This window comes from Sus scrofa, chromosome X (assembly GCF_000003025.6).
Source record: "Sus scrofa isolate TJ Tabasco breed Duroc chromosome X, Sscrofa11.1, whole genome shotgun sequence".
In the NCBI taxonomy this organism is placed as follows: Eukaryota; Metazoa; Chordata; class Mammalia; order Artiodactyla; family Suidae; genus Sus; species Sus scrofa.
The window spans coordinates 111,776,087-111,795,366 of record NC_010461.5 but is presented as its reverse complement, the minus strand read 5'-3'; the positions used below and the strand labels follow the sequence as shown (position 1 = coordinate 111,795,366).

Below are 19,280 nucleotides of genomic sequence, written 5' to 3'. Positions count from 1 at the left end.
TCCCAGGCTAGGGGTCGAATCGGAGCTGTAGCTGCCGGCCTACACCTCAGCCACAGCAACACGGGATCCGAGCCGCGTCTGCCACCTACACCACAGCTCAAGGCAACCCTGGATCCTTAACCCACTGAGCGAGGCCAGGGATCGAACCTGCCACCTCATGGTTCCTAGTTGGATTTGTTTCCACTGCGCCATGACAGGAACTCCTGGTTTTCTTTTTAAAAAAAAATTTTTATTAAAAAATTTTAAAATATGCATCTTATTTATTTTTTTCTTTTTAAGGCCAAACCTGTGGCATATGCAAGTTCCCAGGCCAGGGTCCAATCAGAGCTGCAGCCACCAGGCTACACCATAGCCACAGCAATGCCGGATCTGAGCCATATCAGCAACCTATGCTGCAACGCTGGAACGCTGAGGCTGGGAATCGAACCCGTGTCCTCCTGGAGACTATGTCAGATTCTTAATCTGCTGAGCCACAAGGGGAATGCCTGAACTAGTTTTCCTTGAGAGATGCTGAATCGCCTGTTGGGGTTACTCAGAGGTGCATGGTATGGAAGTGGTTAGTCTGTATGCGGAGGCCCTTTAGATTGGGAATCAATGGTCATGGTTTGTTTGTTTTTTAAAGAGACCTTCTTGGGAGTTCCTTTCGTGGCCCAGCAGTTAACAAACCCGACTAGGATCCATGAGGATGGGGGTTTGATCCCTGGCCTTGCTCGGTGGGTCAAGGATGCAGCATTGCCATGAGCCGTGGTGTAGGTTGCAGACATGGCTCGGATGGGGCGTTGCTGTGGCTGTGGTGTAGGCCTGCAGCTGCAGCTCCAATTCCATATGCCACAGGTGGCCATAAAAGAAAAAAAAAAAAGAAAAAAAGAAAGAAACCTTCTTAAATAGCCTAAAGATGGAACCGCTCAAGGCTACTGAAAAATTTGGCAACCCCCAGCCTCCAATGTTTAATTGTTTTTGACAATGAAACTATACTTAATACAACATTGTAAATCAACTATTCTTCAATTTTTAAAACAGAAGAAAGTATAAGAAAGAGTCTTTGGAGTTCCCTGGTGTCTCAGCAGGTTAAGGATCTGGCGTTGTCACTGCTGTGGTGAGGATTCCATCCCTGGCCCGGGGAACTTGTGCATGCCCTGGGTGAGGCTAAAAAGAAAAAAGCAAAAGAGAGAGCAAGAGCCAGAGAGTCTTTGCTACACACGAATCTACTCTAGTGTTCAGTATATGTTCTAATCTTGCCAATTTTTTTTTCTTTACTTTCACTTTGCTTCAAGTTGGGTGTGATCTTTGGGCCACTCCATGGTCAAGGCCTTTCATGTGTCCCTGGGCTGCCAGGCATGCTCCTTGGTCTCAGAGGTTTCAGCCATTTTCAGATGCCATCCTATCAGCCCACACCCCTGGGCGCAGGCTGGTGTGCTGGGAGCCACGTGGAGACCTGCCTTGACGCTCTTTATAGGATGATGGTTCCGAGAGCAGATCTGCTGGGGGCTTTCTGTGAATGGGCTCATCAGATCCTCATAAACGCTGCGAGGCAGGCATTCTCAGCACCCCCACTTTATAGATGAGGACACTGAGGCCCAGAGGAGATGAAAGGCCCCGCCTGTGGTTATGAAGCTGGTAAAACCGTGGAGCCTAGATTAGACCATCCCTGTCTGACTCCAGCCTTCACCACTGAACGACAATGAGGATTTCTGGTTTGGTTTTATTTTGGTTTTTGCTTTTTAGGGCTGCACCCGCAGCATATGGAAGTTCCCAGGCTAGGGGTCAAATCAGGGCTGCAGCTGCCGGCCTACGCCCCAGCCACAGCAACGCCAGATCTGAGCCACATCTGCGACCTACACCACAGCTCCCGGCAACGCCGGATCCCTAACCCACTGAGCGGGGCCAGGGATCAAACCCACATCTTAATGGATACGAGTCAGGTTCGTAACCTGCTGAGCCACAACAGGAACTCCTGATGATTTCTGGTTTTGTTTCTTTTTAAATGGAGATGTGCTTCACAGAGAAAAAGAACATGATAAAAATGTTCCATAGGGAGCTACATTCAGTATCCTGTAATAAACCATAATGGACAAGAATCTGAAAAAGAAAAAAAAAGATGAAAAAAATCATATATATATATATATATATATATATATATATATATATATATATATATGTAACTGAATCCCTTGGCTGTATACCCCAAACTAGCACAACACTGTAAATCAGCTATACTTCAATTTTAAAAAATTAATTAAAAAAATCTTAAATCATGCTCCATGTTTGCCGCTCAAAGTGCTTCAAGCCGGTCTAAAGGCCTAAGGCAGTGCAGCTTCTAACACAGGGGATCAGGCCCTGTGAACATAGTCAGGTTCAGCACAAAATGTGTTCCTTCTGGAGCCCAGGAGTCTCTTGTTTCCCTTTGACTGGGGCGCCCGGTGCGGACAGCTTGCCAGGTCGCCCTGTTCGCATCTCATAGACATTTGCTTCCTATCAAGGCACAGAGACAGTCAGGTTTTATGCTTTATTTTCTGGAAGTAAAAATCACTGATTATTTTAAGCATTCCTCTCTGCTACCCCTTAGCTGGAATGCAAAGTGCCATGTCGATCAAAATGGAATGAAATTAGATCATTTCTGATCAGCAGATTACAGGTAGATCAGACATGGCCCCCAATCCTCATCATTTACTGCAACAACTCTGAAGATGTTTCAGCGAAGTATAGAACCAGCATCATCGAGTGTCTAACCAGCTTCCATGTTCACTTTTGCAAAATACATTTAAAAAATAGATTAGCTATTTTTACCTACGGTACAATTTTCAGTCCTTCTCTGCTCCTTGAGTATATTTTCATCATATAGATATTGTTGCCATCATGCAGGCTTTTACAGTAGGGCAAATTCTGGCTTTCACCAACACACAGAATTATTTCACGGACTACTGAGTTAGAAACGGCTCCAGGTATTATTTACTCCTTAACGCAATGACTAAAGGGCCAGTTCTGTACCCGGCCCGGTGGACGGCGCTGAGGTTACTGTGGGCAACAGGACAAGGCCTTGGTCCTCAAGCAGCTCCCAGCGTTGCAGGAAATGCCTCGACCGCGTCAGTGCTGTCGGGTTCAAGTGCTGGGGCAGCAGGGAGGGAAGAGCTGGCCCACGTAGAGAACACAGCCTGCCTGCCTCCTAGGCACAAAAGCGTTTGTAGCCTTGCTTAGAGGATCGGAGGCTTGGGACTCCAGACACGGAGAGAGGAATTGGCAGGAGAAGAAATAAGTTAATTCTTTTGGTCTTCGGTCTAAGGTCATTGGGAAGTAGGGGAGTGGTGACATCAGAACTTATTCAAGAGCTCGCTCTGGCCCTGCACGGAGAAGGGATGGGAGGGAGCAGGAGGGGAGGCGGGGGGTCCAGGAGGTTGTTGTCATCTTCCAGAAGACACGTGACAGGAGTTTGGACTAGGATCGTGGCGGTAGAGCTAGAAAGAAGTAGATTCATTTAAGAACTCTTTAAGAAACAGTTCCTGGAGGTCCCGTCGTGGCTCAGTGGTTAACAAATCCGACTAGGAACCATGAGGTTGCGGGTTCGGTCCCTGCCCTTGTTCAGTGGGTTAAGGATCCGGCGTTGCCCTGAGCTGTGGTGTAGGTCGCAGACGTGGCTCGGATCCTGCATTGCTGTAGCTATGGTGTAGGCCAGTGGTTACGGCTCTGATTGGACCCCTGGCCTGGGAACCTCCATATGTCACAGGTGTGGCCCTAGAAAAGACAAAACAAAACCAAAAAGAAACAGTTCCTGTTGTGGCTCATCGGGCTACAAACTGGACTAGTATCCTTGAGGATGCAGGTTCAATCCCTGGGTTAAGGATCTGGCATTGCTGTGGCTGTGGTGTTGGCCAGCAGCTGCAGCTCCAAGTGGACCCCTAGCCTGCAAACCAGCAAGTGCAGCCCTAAAAAGCAAAAAAAGAAGAAGAAGAAAGGAAAAGAAATAGTGCTGATGCGCTGGGCTGCTGGGATTGGCCAGGGGAGTGAGGGCAGGGAGGCGTTCAGCCTGGTGTCGGGCCTGGGGGGGAGGCTGGCATCCTTCACTGGAATGGGTGGCGCTGCAAGTGGAGCCCAGCATGTGGGCAAAGAGCGAGAGTTCCATTTGGATGCCTTGGGTTTGCCCCTCGGGCCCACCCTGTGGAAGTGCAGGCAGTTGGGGACATGGTCTGGGGGCAGGTCAGCACGAAAGGCATGACAGTTTGGACCGGAAGAGAAGGGGGGAGGGACGGGGCCTGGAGTTCTGGGCACGGGCGAGGGTGACGTCAGAGGAAGCTGTCTGCGAGGTGGAAGGCACTTGGCTATGGGAGGCTGAAGCTTAGGAGAAAGTTCTGGGCTGGGCCTGTGCGAGGTGGCCGTTGGAGGGCCGTGGAAAGCGTGGGCGCAGAGGAGCTAAGCCTAGGAAGGGGGGGGTTGTGTCTATAGCATCCCTTCTGATAACAGGTGTGGTTAGACCCTTGGTTACCAGACGTAGAAGTGATCTGGAAGATTCCCAAAGAGGAGGAAGGGGAGGTGATGTGCAGGGAAGGCTGACAGCAGAGTGTGAGTCTGTAGAGTATTAAACGTGGGTCCAGCATGGATAGGAATTCCCTTCTCACAAGGGGGCAACGCCTCTGGCCCGCCCCTCCCTCGTTGTCTTGTCATTGTGGGCCCGCAGCTACCAGGATGGAGGGACAGTCATGGCCGGGGGATTGGCCTCTCTCCAGACCAGCCAAGCCCTTCCCTCATGAGAGCGGGGGGCCCGGGCCACCTGTGACCAGCATGGCCAGTGTCGTCTTCGCTGTGCCCCCCTTCAAGTGTTCCCGGCCGAGGGCAACACGGCAGAAGGATCTCCGCTCTGGAGGACGCCATAGCCCTGCGGCCTTCTCCCTGAGTCCCCGAGTCCACAAGTGTCACCCCCTCTCAGACCAAAGTTCTCTTGCTGCAGAAAGTACGCAACCAAGCAAGTTTGTCCAGGGTGGCTCCGGCCTTGTGTTAGAAATTCATGCTCTAAGGTCATCCAAGGCCCTCAGCCAAGAAGGGACTGTGCTGTCGGGGGACTGACGAGCAGGGACAGTGGCCCGGAGCTGCGCCCACCTCTCTGCACCACCCCTTCTTATTTCTCTAGCAATAGGTTCCTACTTCACCAGCTGGTATTTGCCTTAAGGAAGACCTTCTACCAGGAAGGATGGCGAAGCCACTCCGGGCTTCTTCATGTGAGCAAACCCTCACCTGGAGGCGACAAGACCGACCAAGGGGCCAGTACTTCCCCCCAGTTTGTCTCAGCTCCCTGTCCCCTTGCCTAAGGCAGAACTGCCAGGGCAGCTCTTAAAAAGGTAAGTGGCCATCCCTCCAGCTTTACTGAGCTGTGATTAATCAAGGAAAAAAAAGAAGAAAAAAACCAGCCTCTTTTTAAACCTCTGCAACTTTTCCAGAGCAAGCTTTTCACTGGCTAAGTTTCACGTCATCTGTCAAAGGCTACGGCGGCCTTTTGGGGAGGGTGTTGTTGCCAAGACCTTTTTTGGTGCCACAGGCTTCGGGACCAAGTTTCAGAAAATATCAGGAATGTGGGGCAGCTTTCCTCCGGGTGATTTCCCCCACCCCCACCCCCCCCCTGCCGCCGCCCTCGCCTGGCCTGGGGCTTCAGATGCTAAGTAGCAACAATACTGTTAAGAGATCTTTATTATCCAAAAAATAAATAACAAGATAATCACAAGTTCACTCTGGAGACAATGAGAACTACAGGTAGATACAATAGATTTCCTTTAAATACAGTCATTTCTCGGGGGAGGACTGGGCAGCCTTGGGGCAGCCCCCCCTCCCCCCCATCGACAGCGGTGGAGTTAGGAACGGGCTTGAAATAAGATAGCTGATTAGCAACAGCCTGACTCTGTGTGTGTGTGTGTGTGTGTGTGTAGGAGAAAGAGAGGATGCGAATGAGTGTCAGGGTGGCTGGTGGGGGCAGGGTTTTCGGTTCTCCACTGCATTACACTTTCTAGAGGCGGCCCCCTCCATCCCTGCCGCGGGGACCCAGCATCCACCACAAACGACTGCGAGCTGAGGCTCCCCGTTGCCCTTGGGCATCTTCGCTGAGAAATCAAATACATTCTCCACTGAAAGACACTGCATGCAAAGAGACAAAACTAAAGTTGGCTAATTTTCTGCTGTTTACTCAGAATTCAACCTGTGCAAATGCCCTTGTCTTTTCATAGGACCCTCTGGAAGTCTGCGTCGGTGGGGTTGCTGCTTCAGAATATAAGCTTTTATGGAGCAGGGCCTGCTGGGGGTTTCGCCCGCCCCGGGACTCACTCATTGCAGCCCTACGTGCCTCGGGATGTTTAATAAATAGTTCTCCGTGAGGAGGATCCTGGGGTTATAAATAGGCAGTTGAACGGTAGGGGTGGCTTTGGACCGCTCTGCTGCTTCGCGGAGACGGCCAGCATCAGCCCTGCGCAGCCTGCCAGCTCACACCGCTCAGAGTTTGAGGAGGCCAAAAGACGTGAAGCCGGTCCCGTGGCTCACTTGGCTTGGATCAGTCACGTTGACGAACACCGAAGCGCCGGGTTGCAACTCGAAGACTCCGCCCAAGTGAATGGATTGCTGCCCGCAGGGCTTGGAGGAACTGTGGGTGTTGGCCGCGCGGAGTAAGATTCTCTCCGACCCGCTTGGGGACCTCAGGCAGAGGCTGGCTATGAAGGGAGCTTGACCCGCGGCGTCCCGGTTGGAGCAGAAGGTGACTTGGGCGTAGATGTAATAGATTCCTTGTCTTTTGACGGCCAGCTGTCTCCCGTTTTCCAGGGTCACCAAGTTGGTGCTGAGGGTGTAGTACCCTTTGGGGGCCCACTGCAGGACTGAGGGAGAGAGGAGACATCTGGAGTGAGAGGGAGCAGACCCGATCCCTAGGCTACCAGGAAAAAGATGTTACTGTTGGCTGCTGGCTTCACAGGCCGATGGAGGCGCCATGGTTGACCCATCAGCCGCCGGAGCTGGGGTTCCATCCAGGCCTCACCCGAGCTGGGCCCAGGCCCAACCTCCCTGCGCTTCGGTGTCTCGCCTGTGACACGGGGCTGATGGGAGAGCTTATCTCAGAGACTTGTGAAGATGAACTGAAGGAAGAGCTCAGTGCGATTCCTCACCCTTTAAGAGCCCTCAAACCAAGGTGCCCTTGAACTTAAGAAAGTGTGAATGACTTCGCCATCCCACGTCATGAATGACGCCTGCCCCAACAGGCAACGTTCTGGCCAATCTTAACATCCGCACCTTGCTTTCCTTGAGTTTGACCAAGTCCAAGAGCTGCCGACCTCGCTAGCCCTGCCTCGGCACGGAGGGAACCAAAGACCCCCTTTCTGCCTCCGTGATCACGCTCTTGCAAACCCGACCCGCCTCCCACAGCCAGGACTAAAATTAGGCGAGGAAGTATAAAAATAAACCTGTCATTTCACGGTGTGTTTTGATCTCCCATTGTAGTGGGCGCCACCAACTTGAAAGTATCTGTGTTCTTGTGGCTAAGCCCGAGTACCCACCAACACTGTGCCATTTTCTCGGCTGAGATGTTGAGTGGGTTCCAAGTCGTGTGTGCACCTGATTTCGGATCTCAGCTCCCACCGAGAGCCGGACGGTGGGGGGGAGGGGGGTGGAGATGCGAAAGGACTGATGCATTTTCTTCCTTGGGCTTTATTCTCTCTACCTCCTGTTTGGTGGTCTTGGGCCTATCGGGATGCAAGACCCTCCGTGTTAAGACTCACCCTTTAGTAATCAGCACAGGCAACCTGAAATGCCTGGCATTTCTTGGGCCTCCAGAGTACTCTAGAAATGAGGCTTCCTTATCATGCTTTTGCTTTGGGGCCATCTGGTTGCGCAAATAAGGGCAGGTTCCTCATCTTTTGAGTGTGCAAATTTATTTTTATAAATCCTCGCCTCATTTTCGTCCTTGCTGTGGGACGTGGTTCAAGTTTGTGGCCGCATGGCCAGGCAGGTCGGAGAGGTCTGCGACTGGCTGGGGTAAGAAACCTGACTCTGTGATCCCTTGCAGACCTACTGTGATGCGGACTGTAAAGCATGCCAGGACCATGAGCGGTCAGGGCCCTTCTGGCAGAATGTGAGCACCAAGAGATCTGTCCGAGACAAGCTATTCCTCTAGGACATGACTCGGCGGCTGTCATCTCATCCGGATGAGACGGCGTTGGGCTGATGGCTGCTATGGAATGCTAATATTCTCCCTTAAGTGTAGTTTCTGAGAAAGGGGTACTTGACAAATTATTAAATATTGTGGGAGCCGCCGGTACTGAAAAGGGGCTTTATGTCACTCTTCTGACAGCTAAGCTACAGTGAGGTGAGCTAAGTAATGACACCTGACACCTGTATAGCCCTTGACAGTGTAATTTTCTTCCAACTGATGCTCAGAGTCACCTTGTGAAGTGAGACAGGAAACTGCTGTGACACACTCTCCAGCACCAGCCATCATGAGATACAGATTTGGGGAAAAAAAAAAAATCCAAGGGCTAGAATGATGGCAGAACATATATGGAAACAAAATCATTCAGAGTTGCAAAGATTACAGTATGTCGTTTGTTGTTACCTCATTGGAAAATCTAACGTCCCGGCATCTATTGATCTTTGCAGAATGATTTTACCTTTAATTTCCCTGAGGTTGGCCCCGGTGAGGCGGGGGTTAATCATACAGGGATTGACAGATGGCAGGAAATAGCCCTGGAGGCCCATTTACACACAGGGAAGGGAGGTTAGGATGCGGGATGCTCCCAGTCACAAGGTCACTACCTGCCATCTCTTCTGTGTTGTCGGAATAATGGTCCCTCCACCCGGTAATTCATCATTTAGAAGCAGCCACTGAGCAGGAACATAATGAGAACATGGGAATTGCTTTCCCACCTCCTTTTGTCCCCGCAAGTCCCATCTGTGCATTTGAGGCCACTTTGAAGACAAAGGCGAGCGCGTGAGCGGCGTCTGGGCAGCTTTGTAAATTGGGCCCCAGAGGAAGAGAGGAGACTAATCATTAGGCTGCGTGGCTTTAGCCTCCTGGGCTGCCCCTTGGGTGGCGGGTGCTCAGATGCTTTGGACTTACCAGATGCTGTTTTACTACTGGCCTCGCTTATGACATGTGCCGCAATTTGAGGATCCTGATCGCCTGAAATGAAACCAAAAGCCAACCGTCAGGCTAAAGAAACACGAAACTGGCCGCAGGAAGATTTGCTCTAGTTCTTCAGCTGCCTCACAGAGACTGTGCTGAAATAGGTTATGGGAAAGGAGCGGTCGGATGACCTGACGTCTCAACAATTCGACTGGCCACGTCCGCTGAGCCCCTTCTTCTAACAGTTGTTCAGTACTTGACTCCACTTTACACAGGTGAACACAAGCTACAGAAGCCATTCTTCATTAAACATATGTTGAATCTGCCTTTTAAGAACAACTCCCATCTTAGCGGTCATCTGAGTGGGTCCCAAGGTCGGGTCTGCACACGTAGCCATGGATACAATAGTGTGGCCATTGAGACAATAGCGTGGACCAAATCAGACCCCAAGAGCATCTTACTAGCTGGGTGTTGCTCATGTAAAAGCCTTGCTCCCGAATCAGGTGCAATGATCCCCAAGTATAGACACTGCGTGGAAATGTCTTTTTTTTCCCCAGTAAAGCGCCTGGTGCCAGACACGTCGTAGGTGCCCTTATAAATCTTGAGCCAAATTGCATGACCCAAATGGCCACTTTTGTCAAGACAACCTGGTACCACTCGACATAGTTTGCAGCCATTCCGAAAGCAAACTGTCACGGAAATCAGGTGACCCTTTGCATCCAGACCAATAGTTAGAGCAAAGCTCTGAGTATTCTCTTTGCCTCAGAAAACAGTATCTGTACCTCTGTATGTAGGTGTATACGCATGTCTTTGTGCGTATGACACTCACACAAGCCAGACCGGCTTTTACACGGACTTCATGGTTTAGCAGCCTCTCAAACGCCCATCTAAGAGCAACAGGGAAAGTTAGTGTGTCCAGAAAAGGATGGAACTAGGACTGCAACGGTCGTAAGAGGAACAGTGGGAGACACTGAGGAGGTTTGCCCTGCAGAAGAAAAGGCTCAGGGGCCATGTTTGCTGTTTGCAACATCTGGACAGCTGCAGTGGAGAAGAGGAATCCTGCTTTGCTTGGAATGGCCCCAAAGAGCAGCGAGTGGCGATTGCAGGAACAAATGTCAGCTCTAGAGGAGGGAAGTCCTCTCTCCAAGTATGTAGTGATCTTACTGTAATTATCAGAGCCATTCACAGATGGCCCAGGCTGCTTTATGACACAGAGGGGGTCCAGGCACGTGGGAGCAGAGGCTAGATAGTCAGTGCTGCTGGAGAAGAGATTTGTGATCTGGGCAGGGTGTGAGGACTGTCAAGGTCCCTTCCAACCCTGAGACGTTTGAGATGCTCTGACCTCAGGAACAGGACTGTCTCACTGAACCACGCCTTGGTCCCTGAGGCTCCATGGGTCATGGTTCCCCAGGAAACACTCAGTGAATGATAACACTGCCAAATAATGACCGTCTTGTCATCTCCCCCTCGGTAGCCGGTACCAGGCTGTATGGTGGCTTTGATCAAGGGGTTGCGAATAATGCAATTGCTTCACACTTGGTGTTGTCAGCATGAAAGGAAGCGTCTTCCCTAGAAATGTGTCTTTTGGTTCCAGGGCTACAGGTTCCCCGATTCAGCACTGGGTTGTTTGATATAATCGGCCTAAAGCTTCCTGTTAGTTTCTAAGTACTGCTAGACATGGGAAAGGGGAGCCTACCTTTGTGCATTTCAAAGCTTTTTTCTTTCTTCTTCACTTCTTTGCTTTGCATTATACCCTGCAATAAGAATCATTGTACAAGGTCACTTTGATGGGCACTCTGGCCGGGGGGCTCGAGCCGGAGGTTTCAGTCACGTGGCATCTGTCATTACACTGTTGTGTGTTTCTGGTGAGGATTCCCATATAGACCCGGATCCTACTGATGGGGAGCTCTTGGCTCTGACAGATGAGCTGACAGCCCAGAAAGCCCAGGGGTGACCCTGGAAGCAGACTCGGGGCTTTCTTACCTCCCAGTCCTCTCCCCAGACCGGAGCCCGCAATCCTGACCCTCCCTGTGACCCCAACCTTCCCCGCTTTGACAGATATTGACGAGTGACGCCGAATGGGGAGCTGACTCTACCCTGGGAACCGGTATAGAGAATATTATTAAACATAAAGCCGGGTGTGTATCTATTAGAATAAAACTGGTCTGGAATCTCTTAGGAAATGGAAAGAGCAAGTTTGACCTTGGGAAGGAATCCCAGATGATGAAGAGACCCTCAGCCATTATTTTATTTTGGTATCCCTTTCAATGGGCTGAAGAACGGCTCTCGTGGCTGGTGGCCTCATGTGACCTGTTGTGATTTAGCATCTAGAAAGCACAGGTCATCTCCCTGCGTGGCTGATGGTCCAAGACCCACACAGCAGTTCTTACGGGGGCTCCTTCTCATTAGCAACTGAAGGATGGCTCGAGGGTCTAACGGGGACCGCCACCCACACAGGTTGGGAAGTCATGAAGGCTACTGCTGCCATTTTACAGATGCAGAGAGACTGAACAGAAGGCCCAGTGGGCTTCACTGGCTGGCACAAGGTCTCCCAAGGAGTCTGAGGCTGAATCCGAGAGTAGAAACTGTGAGATGACATTCAAAGGCTAGGCTTAACCCACACCCTCACTCTGGACCCTGACTACACATCTTCTGAGAACCAAAGTCTTGTGCTCCTTTCCAGCACGGGACCAAGTCTCTTCTACAGGCCCCTTCATTTTTGTCTCTCTCTTGGAAGGAATTAGTGCAGTTCCCGTGGAGGGTCTGGCTGCAGGCTCAGCTCGGGCGCCAGCTGTCAGGGTGTAAGTCACAGACGGTGACAGGGCACAGAGCTGCACCTTTCCACTTGAGCTCAAGTGTGGCAGTGTGAAAGAGAGGCGACAGGAAAATGTTTGCGAGATGACAAGCAAACAAATGACTATTTCGGGTCTTTTCAAAAGATGGAGTGTGATGAGCGAGGCTGAGACACTTTTAGGCTAGGTGGTTGCACTAGTGTCAGGGCTTGGCCAAGATGAAAACGTGAAGTCAGCAGAGTTTGTCTTGCCTTTCCGTGACCTTGCCCCCAGCCACACTCCCCAGCGTCCTTTTTTTTTTTTTTTTTTTTTTATCTCCTCCGGGTTTCATTCCCCGCCTCAACTGAAAGCCTTTTAAAAGTTGACTTTCCGAAAATCTAGAATTAGCTATTTCTCTCTGACTGGGAACTCCGTGGGACAGGTATGGATAGGCTGACCTTGAACTCGTCAAGGAGATGCTTTGACCCTATCAGAGACATCTCGGGCCTTGGCGAGCAATCACAGAACTGATCTTTCCAGCAGGAAGTGGAAGTGGGGGGGGGGAGTGAGTTTTCATGCGAAATTACACCATTTAAAATGCTCCCTCCGTTTACCCTAACGTAAGCCCCGAATCCCACTTGCCACCCAGAGTGACAGCGCGGTTCTGTCTGCCTCAGGAAATAATGAGATCCTTGTCACTAGAGGTGTTCAGAGAGAGACTGAGTGACTGCTGGGTAGGGACTGTAGGTCGCTCTGGCCCAGTCAGTCTGTGACCCAGAAAGAAAGGCTGCTGATATTCACTAAGAATATAAAAGTCCAATTTGGGGTTATTTTGTAGTCAGCCTGTTAGGCTAAAAAAGTCCAAAATACTGTTTGAGGATGAGAACTTTGGGGGCCTGTATATGGGAGTGGGGGAGGGTGGAGCAGCTGGAGTACTTTGACCACCGGGGTGGGATGACAATAACCCGGATTCCACCTGCCGCAGTGGAGGCAAGGGCTTCCTCTGCTGCACGCAAGGAGCCCTGGCTGATGTGCCTGAGAAGCTCTGCCTTTTCAGAATATGAACCTTTGGCGCTGTCACTGAGTTCATGCAAGCATAGGCAGAGAGGCCAGACTGGCTTTCTTCTTTACTTTCATCCTGGGGACCTGACTTGGGAAGCTTTACGTGTCCGACCTGAAATAAAGCTACGAGGAACTGGCAGCACAACTGTGAAACTCTCAGTAAGAAAGAGGGAGGGAGAGAAGAAACCAGAAGCCACTGTCACTGTCCGTGGGGGGAACTGAAGGCGGATGGCATAATTAGAGTGTCGGAGCTGGTAGTGCCCTTGCAGATCAGCTCAGCCCTCTCACTGCACAGAAGAGAAAAATGGGGCCCAGAGAGGTGAAGTCATTTGCCCAAGGTCACACAGGCGAGCACATTAAATATGCTATTTGGATGATTAACCATTGTTCTAAAAGTGACTTTATTTCCATTTCAATCCGCAACACCTTCCAGTATCCTGTAATACTAGCCAGAACCCTCCAAGAACCAGAGGACCTCAAATCATCTCTAAGCCTTGCAGATAAAGAGTTAGGAGTCTTCCTCTAAAACCTTGATTAGTATAAAGAACCTGGACGCCAGCAGTAGATTTGAGCCGCATTCTGATTCCCATAGGTGCCTCGGGAATAAGCTCTCAGAGTCCTCCCTGGATTAAATGACCCCCGGGGGACAGTACAGGAGGACAGGAATAAGCCCAGAAATAAGATCTTAGGCCCTCACTCCTGGCTTAAACTAACTCCTGTTGGTTTCGTCAGCTCCCCAGGCCCCAGGCACAGAGCTGTCCTCGGCCTGGAACCCATGACCCCGAAGTCGTGGGCCAAGCTATTGGGCTCAGTGTTCTGGGAGGAGACGGGCAGAAAGACTTCCTGATGCTCTTCCCCTGGGGAAAGGGCTCCTAGGCCCCCGGTCCACGGCGGTGGAAGGATGATGGAGGCGCGCCCTCAGTAAACGAGCGACAAATTCTGGCTCTAGGTACCCGTCATAGGCCACAGTCCCTGCAGTGACTTCGCCCTGGACACCAGTCTGTGGGGTGGGAGGCCTCAAACGCCCTCTGTCTCAGGTCTGGATTGGCCCGGGAGTGGACTGGCTTCAGGAGCAGGTGGTACTACGCGGGGTCCGGTTCAAGCACCACTGAGAAGGCCTGTCACCCGCTGCCCACCCAGTAAAAGGAGAAACTCTCGCTTACGTGGCACCTGAAATCCTGTCGCAAAGAAGTGCTCCTTGCTCTGTTGGTCTATCAGTGTTCCCAAGTCCCCCTGGCTCCCCGGGGAAGGCCAAACCTTAACCTGCGGCCTGTCGACAATGGCCAGGGGTTCTCACTCACTTCCCTGGGACACAGGGACCAGGCCACAGGGCCACCGGGGGAAGACAGCCAGGTTTGGTTGGAAAGATGAGGAAATGCAAAAAACACACTCGATGGACTTCATCAAGTTTCCGCAGGCATCTGCATGCATGCGCTCACATGCACGTCTGAGTGTGCCCACAAAAGTGTATATTTGCCCCAGAGACAGTCTTCTTTATTCTTCCTCAGGACGTGCCTATGAATGAGCACATTTTCAACCTCTCTTTCCCTTTTCACCATAGGCCTATGGTTCATTTTTGCTTTTGTAAAGAAATATGCCCGCCCATGAACATATGGATGTATATACGTGTCTATATGTGCACATGTATATCTATATATCCATTCTCTCTCTCTGTCTCCCAACAAATGTTTAAACTATTACATTGGCAGGTTTCAGTTTCCCGACCAAGCAGGTTTCCCAACCAAAACGTTTCAATGACGCTTTTCCCAACAAGTGAGCTCCTTACCTTGACCAGGTCTTCAAACTGGCTTCTGATTTCCTCACAGTTCAATAAGGATAAGGACCCCTCTCCTTGCTTGCATCTCTGTATCGTTTTTATGAACACAAAATCTTCATGAAGATTCCTTTCATCTTCTATCTATTTGTGAAATAGCAAGGGCATGAGAAATTGTGATGATGAAGAAGAACGGGGAATAACAATGTATGAGCAGTTAAAAAAAAAAATCTATGAAAGCCAGCAATTACAAGGTCAGATTGTCTGGAACGCTAGGTAGAAATCACAGCTATTCTAAAGAAATTTTATCACAATGTGTCCATTTTTGCACGTATTATAGCAGCACCATTCTCTAATGGTCACATTTCCTGGGGCTTCTGTAATGATTGGCCATTATAAACACAGTCTATAAAATAGTTTTCTGCGGAGCTTTTCTGCCCACTTCATCTTCGTGTTTGTGATGCTGTGCTTTAGAAATTAATTTGCAACGTGTGTCGATGACTTGAGTTCTAATTACATCTCTCTCTTTTTAACTCCAGGATTTGCAGAAAACATTTGCATTTTGAAAGAAATCATCTTTCGTTGCCAAAGTTAACGAGAGATTTTCGATGCCTTAGAATAATTAAATGTATAGCATTCATTTGTTGTGCTGTGCCACTTTCTCGTACTAAGATTATATTTTGAGGTCCAGAACAAGCTTCAGTTCGCCGGCGGCTTTCACAGTCATTAAGAGAACACCTAAATGCCGGGGCAAATTTGAGTCTACCCAGATCAATACTTCCCTTATCGAGGCTAGGCTTATGTCTGGGCATTGATTGGCAGAGCCCACCAGGCCAAAGCAACCAGACCCAGAATCCCCCTCTTTTCTCAGCAGTGAAACCTAAACTTTGGGCAACCTGATGAATCGTCTCAATTGTCCCTTCCCCACCTCATCCTGATAGGAACCCTCGTGGTCTTAATTCTGGGTCAGGATTCCAATAGAGGCCACTGCAACATCCCTGAGCAAAACACAGTCTCCGGATGCTCCGCATCCACAACTTCCACATCCAGACTCTTAGGAACAGCTCAATCATTGATGAAATTTCTCCTTTTCTTCTGTGACTGATATTCTGTTCACACAGCCAATAACACCCATCAGAGGAGGTGGGTAAACACATCGAAGCAGGATCGATCCTAATGGTTACCTTTTCCTAAGAATGCAAAACAACCTACCAACTCCCTCCATTCTTTTCTTCCTGAAAGTCCAACTATTTAAGAATGGGAAACATCTCTGGGGAAACGGAATAGCTTGCAGCTACCATCAGTATTTGAAGAATTATATAGAGAACGCCGCTTTGCCTCCAAGACTGCACATTTGGGGACTTATCCGTGTCTATGCTACCCTGACGCACTATGCATTTTCAGATCAAACTGATGCTCTCCCAGTTGTAAATTTAGAAGAAAATCATTTGTCTCTATCAGAAAAAAAGTTTGCTTTAAAAGCAAAACCTTAGCCCCAAAGGATCGCCACTGCCTACATAGTACTTATTTTGTGCCCAGCTCTCTTCTAAGCTCGTCACTTCTCAGCTGTGGAAACCGAGGCATCGAATTGTAAACTAACTTGCCCAAGATCACAGAGCTGGTCCGGCAAGTGTCAAGATTTGCACCCTGGCGGCGGTCTGACTGCAGAGCCAAAGCTGCTGACCAGAGACCAGACGAGCAGCCCTCACGAAACAGACCCCAAACACGAATACCACACGACCACTGATCTCTCTGAGTGCTTACCATTGTCCATCCTTTGGGTAGACCTAAAACCAATCAGCCCCCCACCTCGGGAAGGACCCCGAATTGAGTTCCAAAAGGCCCACGGTTCTTCTTACCTTGTCCAATCTTCTGTGAAGGTACACTGCAAAAAGTGCTGACCCAATCATCTGGGTGATAAGAAAAACAGTAAGTAAATACATAAAGATTTTCATACTGACGGGTGGTCCAGCGGCCACAGAGCGGGGCGAAGGTTGGCTGTACGTTTCGATCATGCTGCGTTGGAGTTGAAATGATGTCTTCTGACTGAGAAGGTGGCAGAGGCAGCATGAGAAGACTGTCAGAGTGGCCACCTTACTCAGGATTAGTTAAGAGCGCACAATCGTCGCAGCCCACACTTCCTGGAAAATGTGCTTCGCAGTCTCCTCTCCCAGCAAAAAAGTTACGTAAAGGGTTTTTTTTTTTTTTTTTTTTTAAATATACCCATATCATTCACTTCCAGGCTTTCCCTTTCGTTAGTAAAGAAGAAACGAGTTTCTTCTTCCATATATTCATTCTTGCCTTGAAATGTCATAGACTGCTTCACAGACAATGGCTGTATTTTCCAATCGCTGTCTAACGTTTGGGGCTCACCAGTTTCAAGGAAAGTGACAAATGAATCCACCAACAACAAACTTATTTCAATTTCAATCTTACTAAGAAAAAGCGGGAACCTGGTTTAGGGGGAAGGAAAGAAACATCAACAAAAGTTTGGATTGCTTTTATGAGTGGCTTGCTGCTAGCTCACTGCTTCTGAGCTCTAAACCTGACAAAAATCCCAGCAGCTTTTCAAGTCTACAAGGCATCAAGCAAAAAGAAGCACTGACAATTAGGAAAGAAAATTTAGCTGGAAAGGTAATTCAAGAAACATACACTTCTCCAAAGACCAGGAGAAGTGAGGTCTTAGGGGAATTCAAGCTAGAACTCTGGGATTAAGGCTAAAGTAGGAACGTTAACTTGCTTTAGCCAAGTTGCCTGTCTACACTGTTCCAATCCATCAGATAATTTCTTTAAAAATGAGAGTTCCAACATTTATTTCAGTTTCTTTTTTCTTTTTTTTTTTTTTTTGCCCCACCCATGGCACGTGGAAGTTCTGGGGCCAGGGGTCGAACCTGTGCCACAGCAGTGACTCGAGCCACAGTTCGGGAATGCAGGCATCCTAACCCACTAGGCCACCAGAGAACTCCCCCTCAGATCGTTTTTGGTGCCTATGTATGGGTTCAGAACAGGGAGAATAGGCTGCAGCTAAGAGACCTGAATTCTAATTCTTGCTCTACCAGAAAATTGCCATGGCCCCTGAGCCAATCACTAATTCTCTCCAGACCCTAGATTCCTCCTATCCAAAGGGGCAGCTGCACCACCACGCCTTCCTATAGGTTCCTGTGAAATCTACTAAGGATTTTTGCAACATGTTAAGCAACCAAAAAACCCTCTCATCTTGAGTTTTTTGGGTATTTGCTTAGCCTATGATACGAGTGTTCCAAATAGCTGTCATACAAGTGCAAAAACAAATGAACAACAACAACATCAAAACACCCAAAGTTTTGACAACGGATTGAATCACTGAAGTGTGTTTACACATTTCTGAATGGCTTTTGATGGTCTTATCAGATCGCCTTCAAAATAAAAGCCGCTGTGGAAATCCCTACGCCACATCCCAACCTGGTCTAGAAACCATGATAAAATTGCTTTGGTCATTCCCATAAAATGTTTTGAGAGGCAAATAGGAAATGTACCAAACCCCTCTGATAGGCATGCTATCTGCATAGCTACCAGCCGCTCTCTTCCCCTCCCACGCCCCGGCATCCTGTCCTGGGCCCAGATCTCACTACATCTGCCAAGTAGGTGGCTTCAATGCTGGTGATGAACTTTGATCAGTCAAGTCAGAGGCTTCGGTTCTTAGACAAGTAACCTTGATTCCACTAAAGGAAAATGATCACGGGCTCGAGGACAACTCCTGCGCCACATTCATGCAATGACAGCGGGCCAGAGCTGCCAGGGCCCTGTGACGTTCAGCTCGACCCAGCCCCGAGGGAGAGGTCGCTGAAGGGACCACAGAGATGCAGACAATGCCACGTTTGTTCACGTGACCAACTTCAAGAGAGACGTGTTGTCCCATCTCCCCGCCTCCACTTCCTGACCCCCCAGCCTCCTGCTGTCTGATTTTCCCCACAACACTCTCCTCAAACCGCTTCCACCATTATTCGTTTCGGCCGAATGCTTCTCAGAGTCCATGTTTAGGGACCCTCCTAACAGGCTGTTGACCTATTCCTGTGCTGTCATCCTTATGAACCCCCCCTTCCCTCTCAGAATGCTTCTTCGTGAGATTCCCGTTTTTCCGTGATACCCCTGAAAACTTGGATGTTCCCCGCCCTCGTGCTCCTCCCCTCCCCTCTTATGCTACATGCGAGTCTTGGTTGATTCCATCCATGTTCACGCTTTGCACTGTCACCATCGTTGTGATAAACCCCAAATGCATAACTGCCGCCCTGACCCGTACACTTGCGAGTGCATCTACCTCTGAATAGCTCCACTTGGACACCCCAAAGCCGCCTCCCATTTGGCAAGCCCCGAACTTACCTCCTCTCCCCACTCCACTTCCGACCCAGACCTGTTCCCCCTCCAGCCTCAGCCGAGCTCAGCCAACGGTATTACTACCCCCAGACAGTTGTCCAAGTCAGAGACCTGGGAGTCACCCACGACTCCTTTCTCTCTCTTGCCTAGATTACCTCCCAATCCCAGGGGCTTCCTCGGCCCCCAGGTGGCTGATTTGTCACCTTGCTTCCCTCGCTGCCCCACCCCATCCATCCACCAT

At 49.7% G+C, this 19,280-nt stretch overlaps 1 protein-coding gene across 1 annotated transcript; it reads right to left on the bottom strand.

Moving 5' to 3' along the window:
* CD40LG (CD40 ligand) lies at positions 6,466 to 16,701 on the bottom strand. Its single transcript, NM_214126.1, is given in 5 exon segments — positions 6,466 to 6,842; positions 9,074 to 9,136; positions 10,776 to 10,833; positions 14,699 to 14,830; positions 16,546 to 16,701. Coding segments are annotated over 5 exon segments (786 nt in total).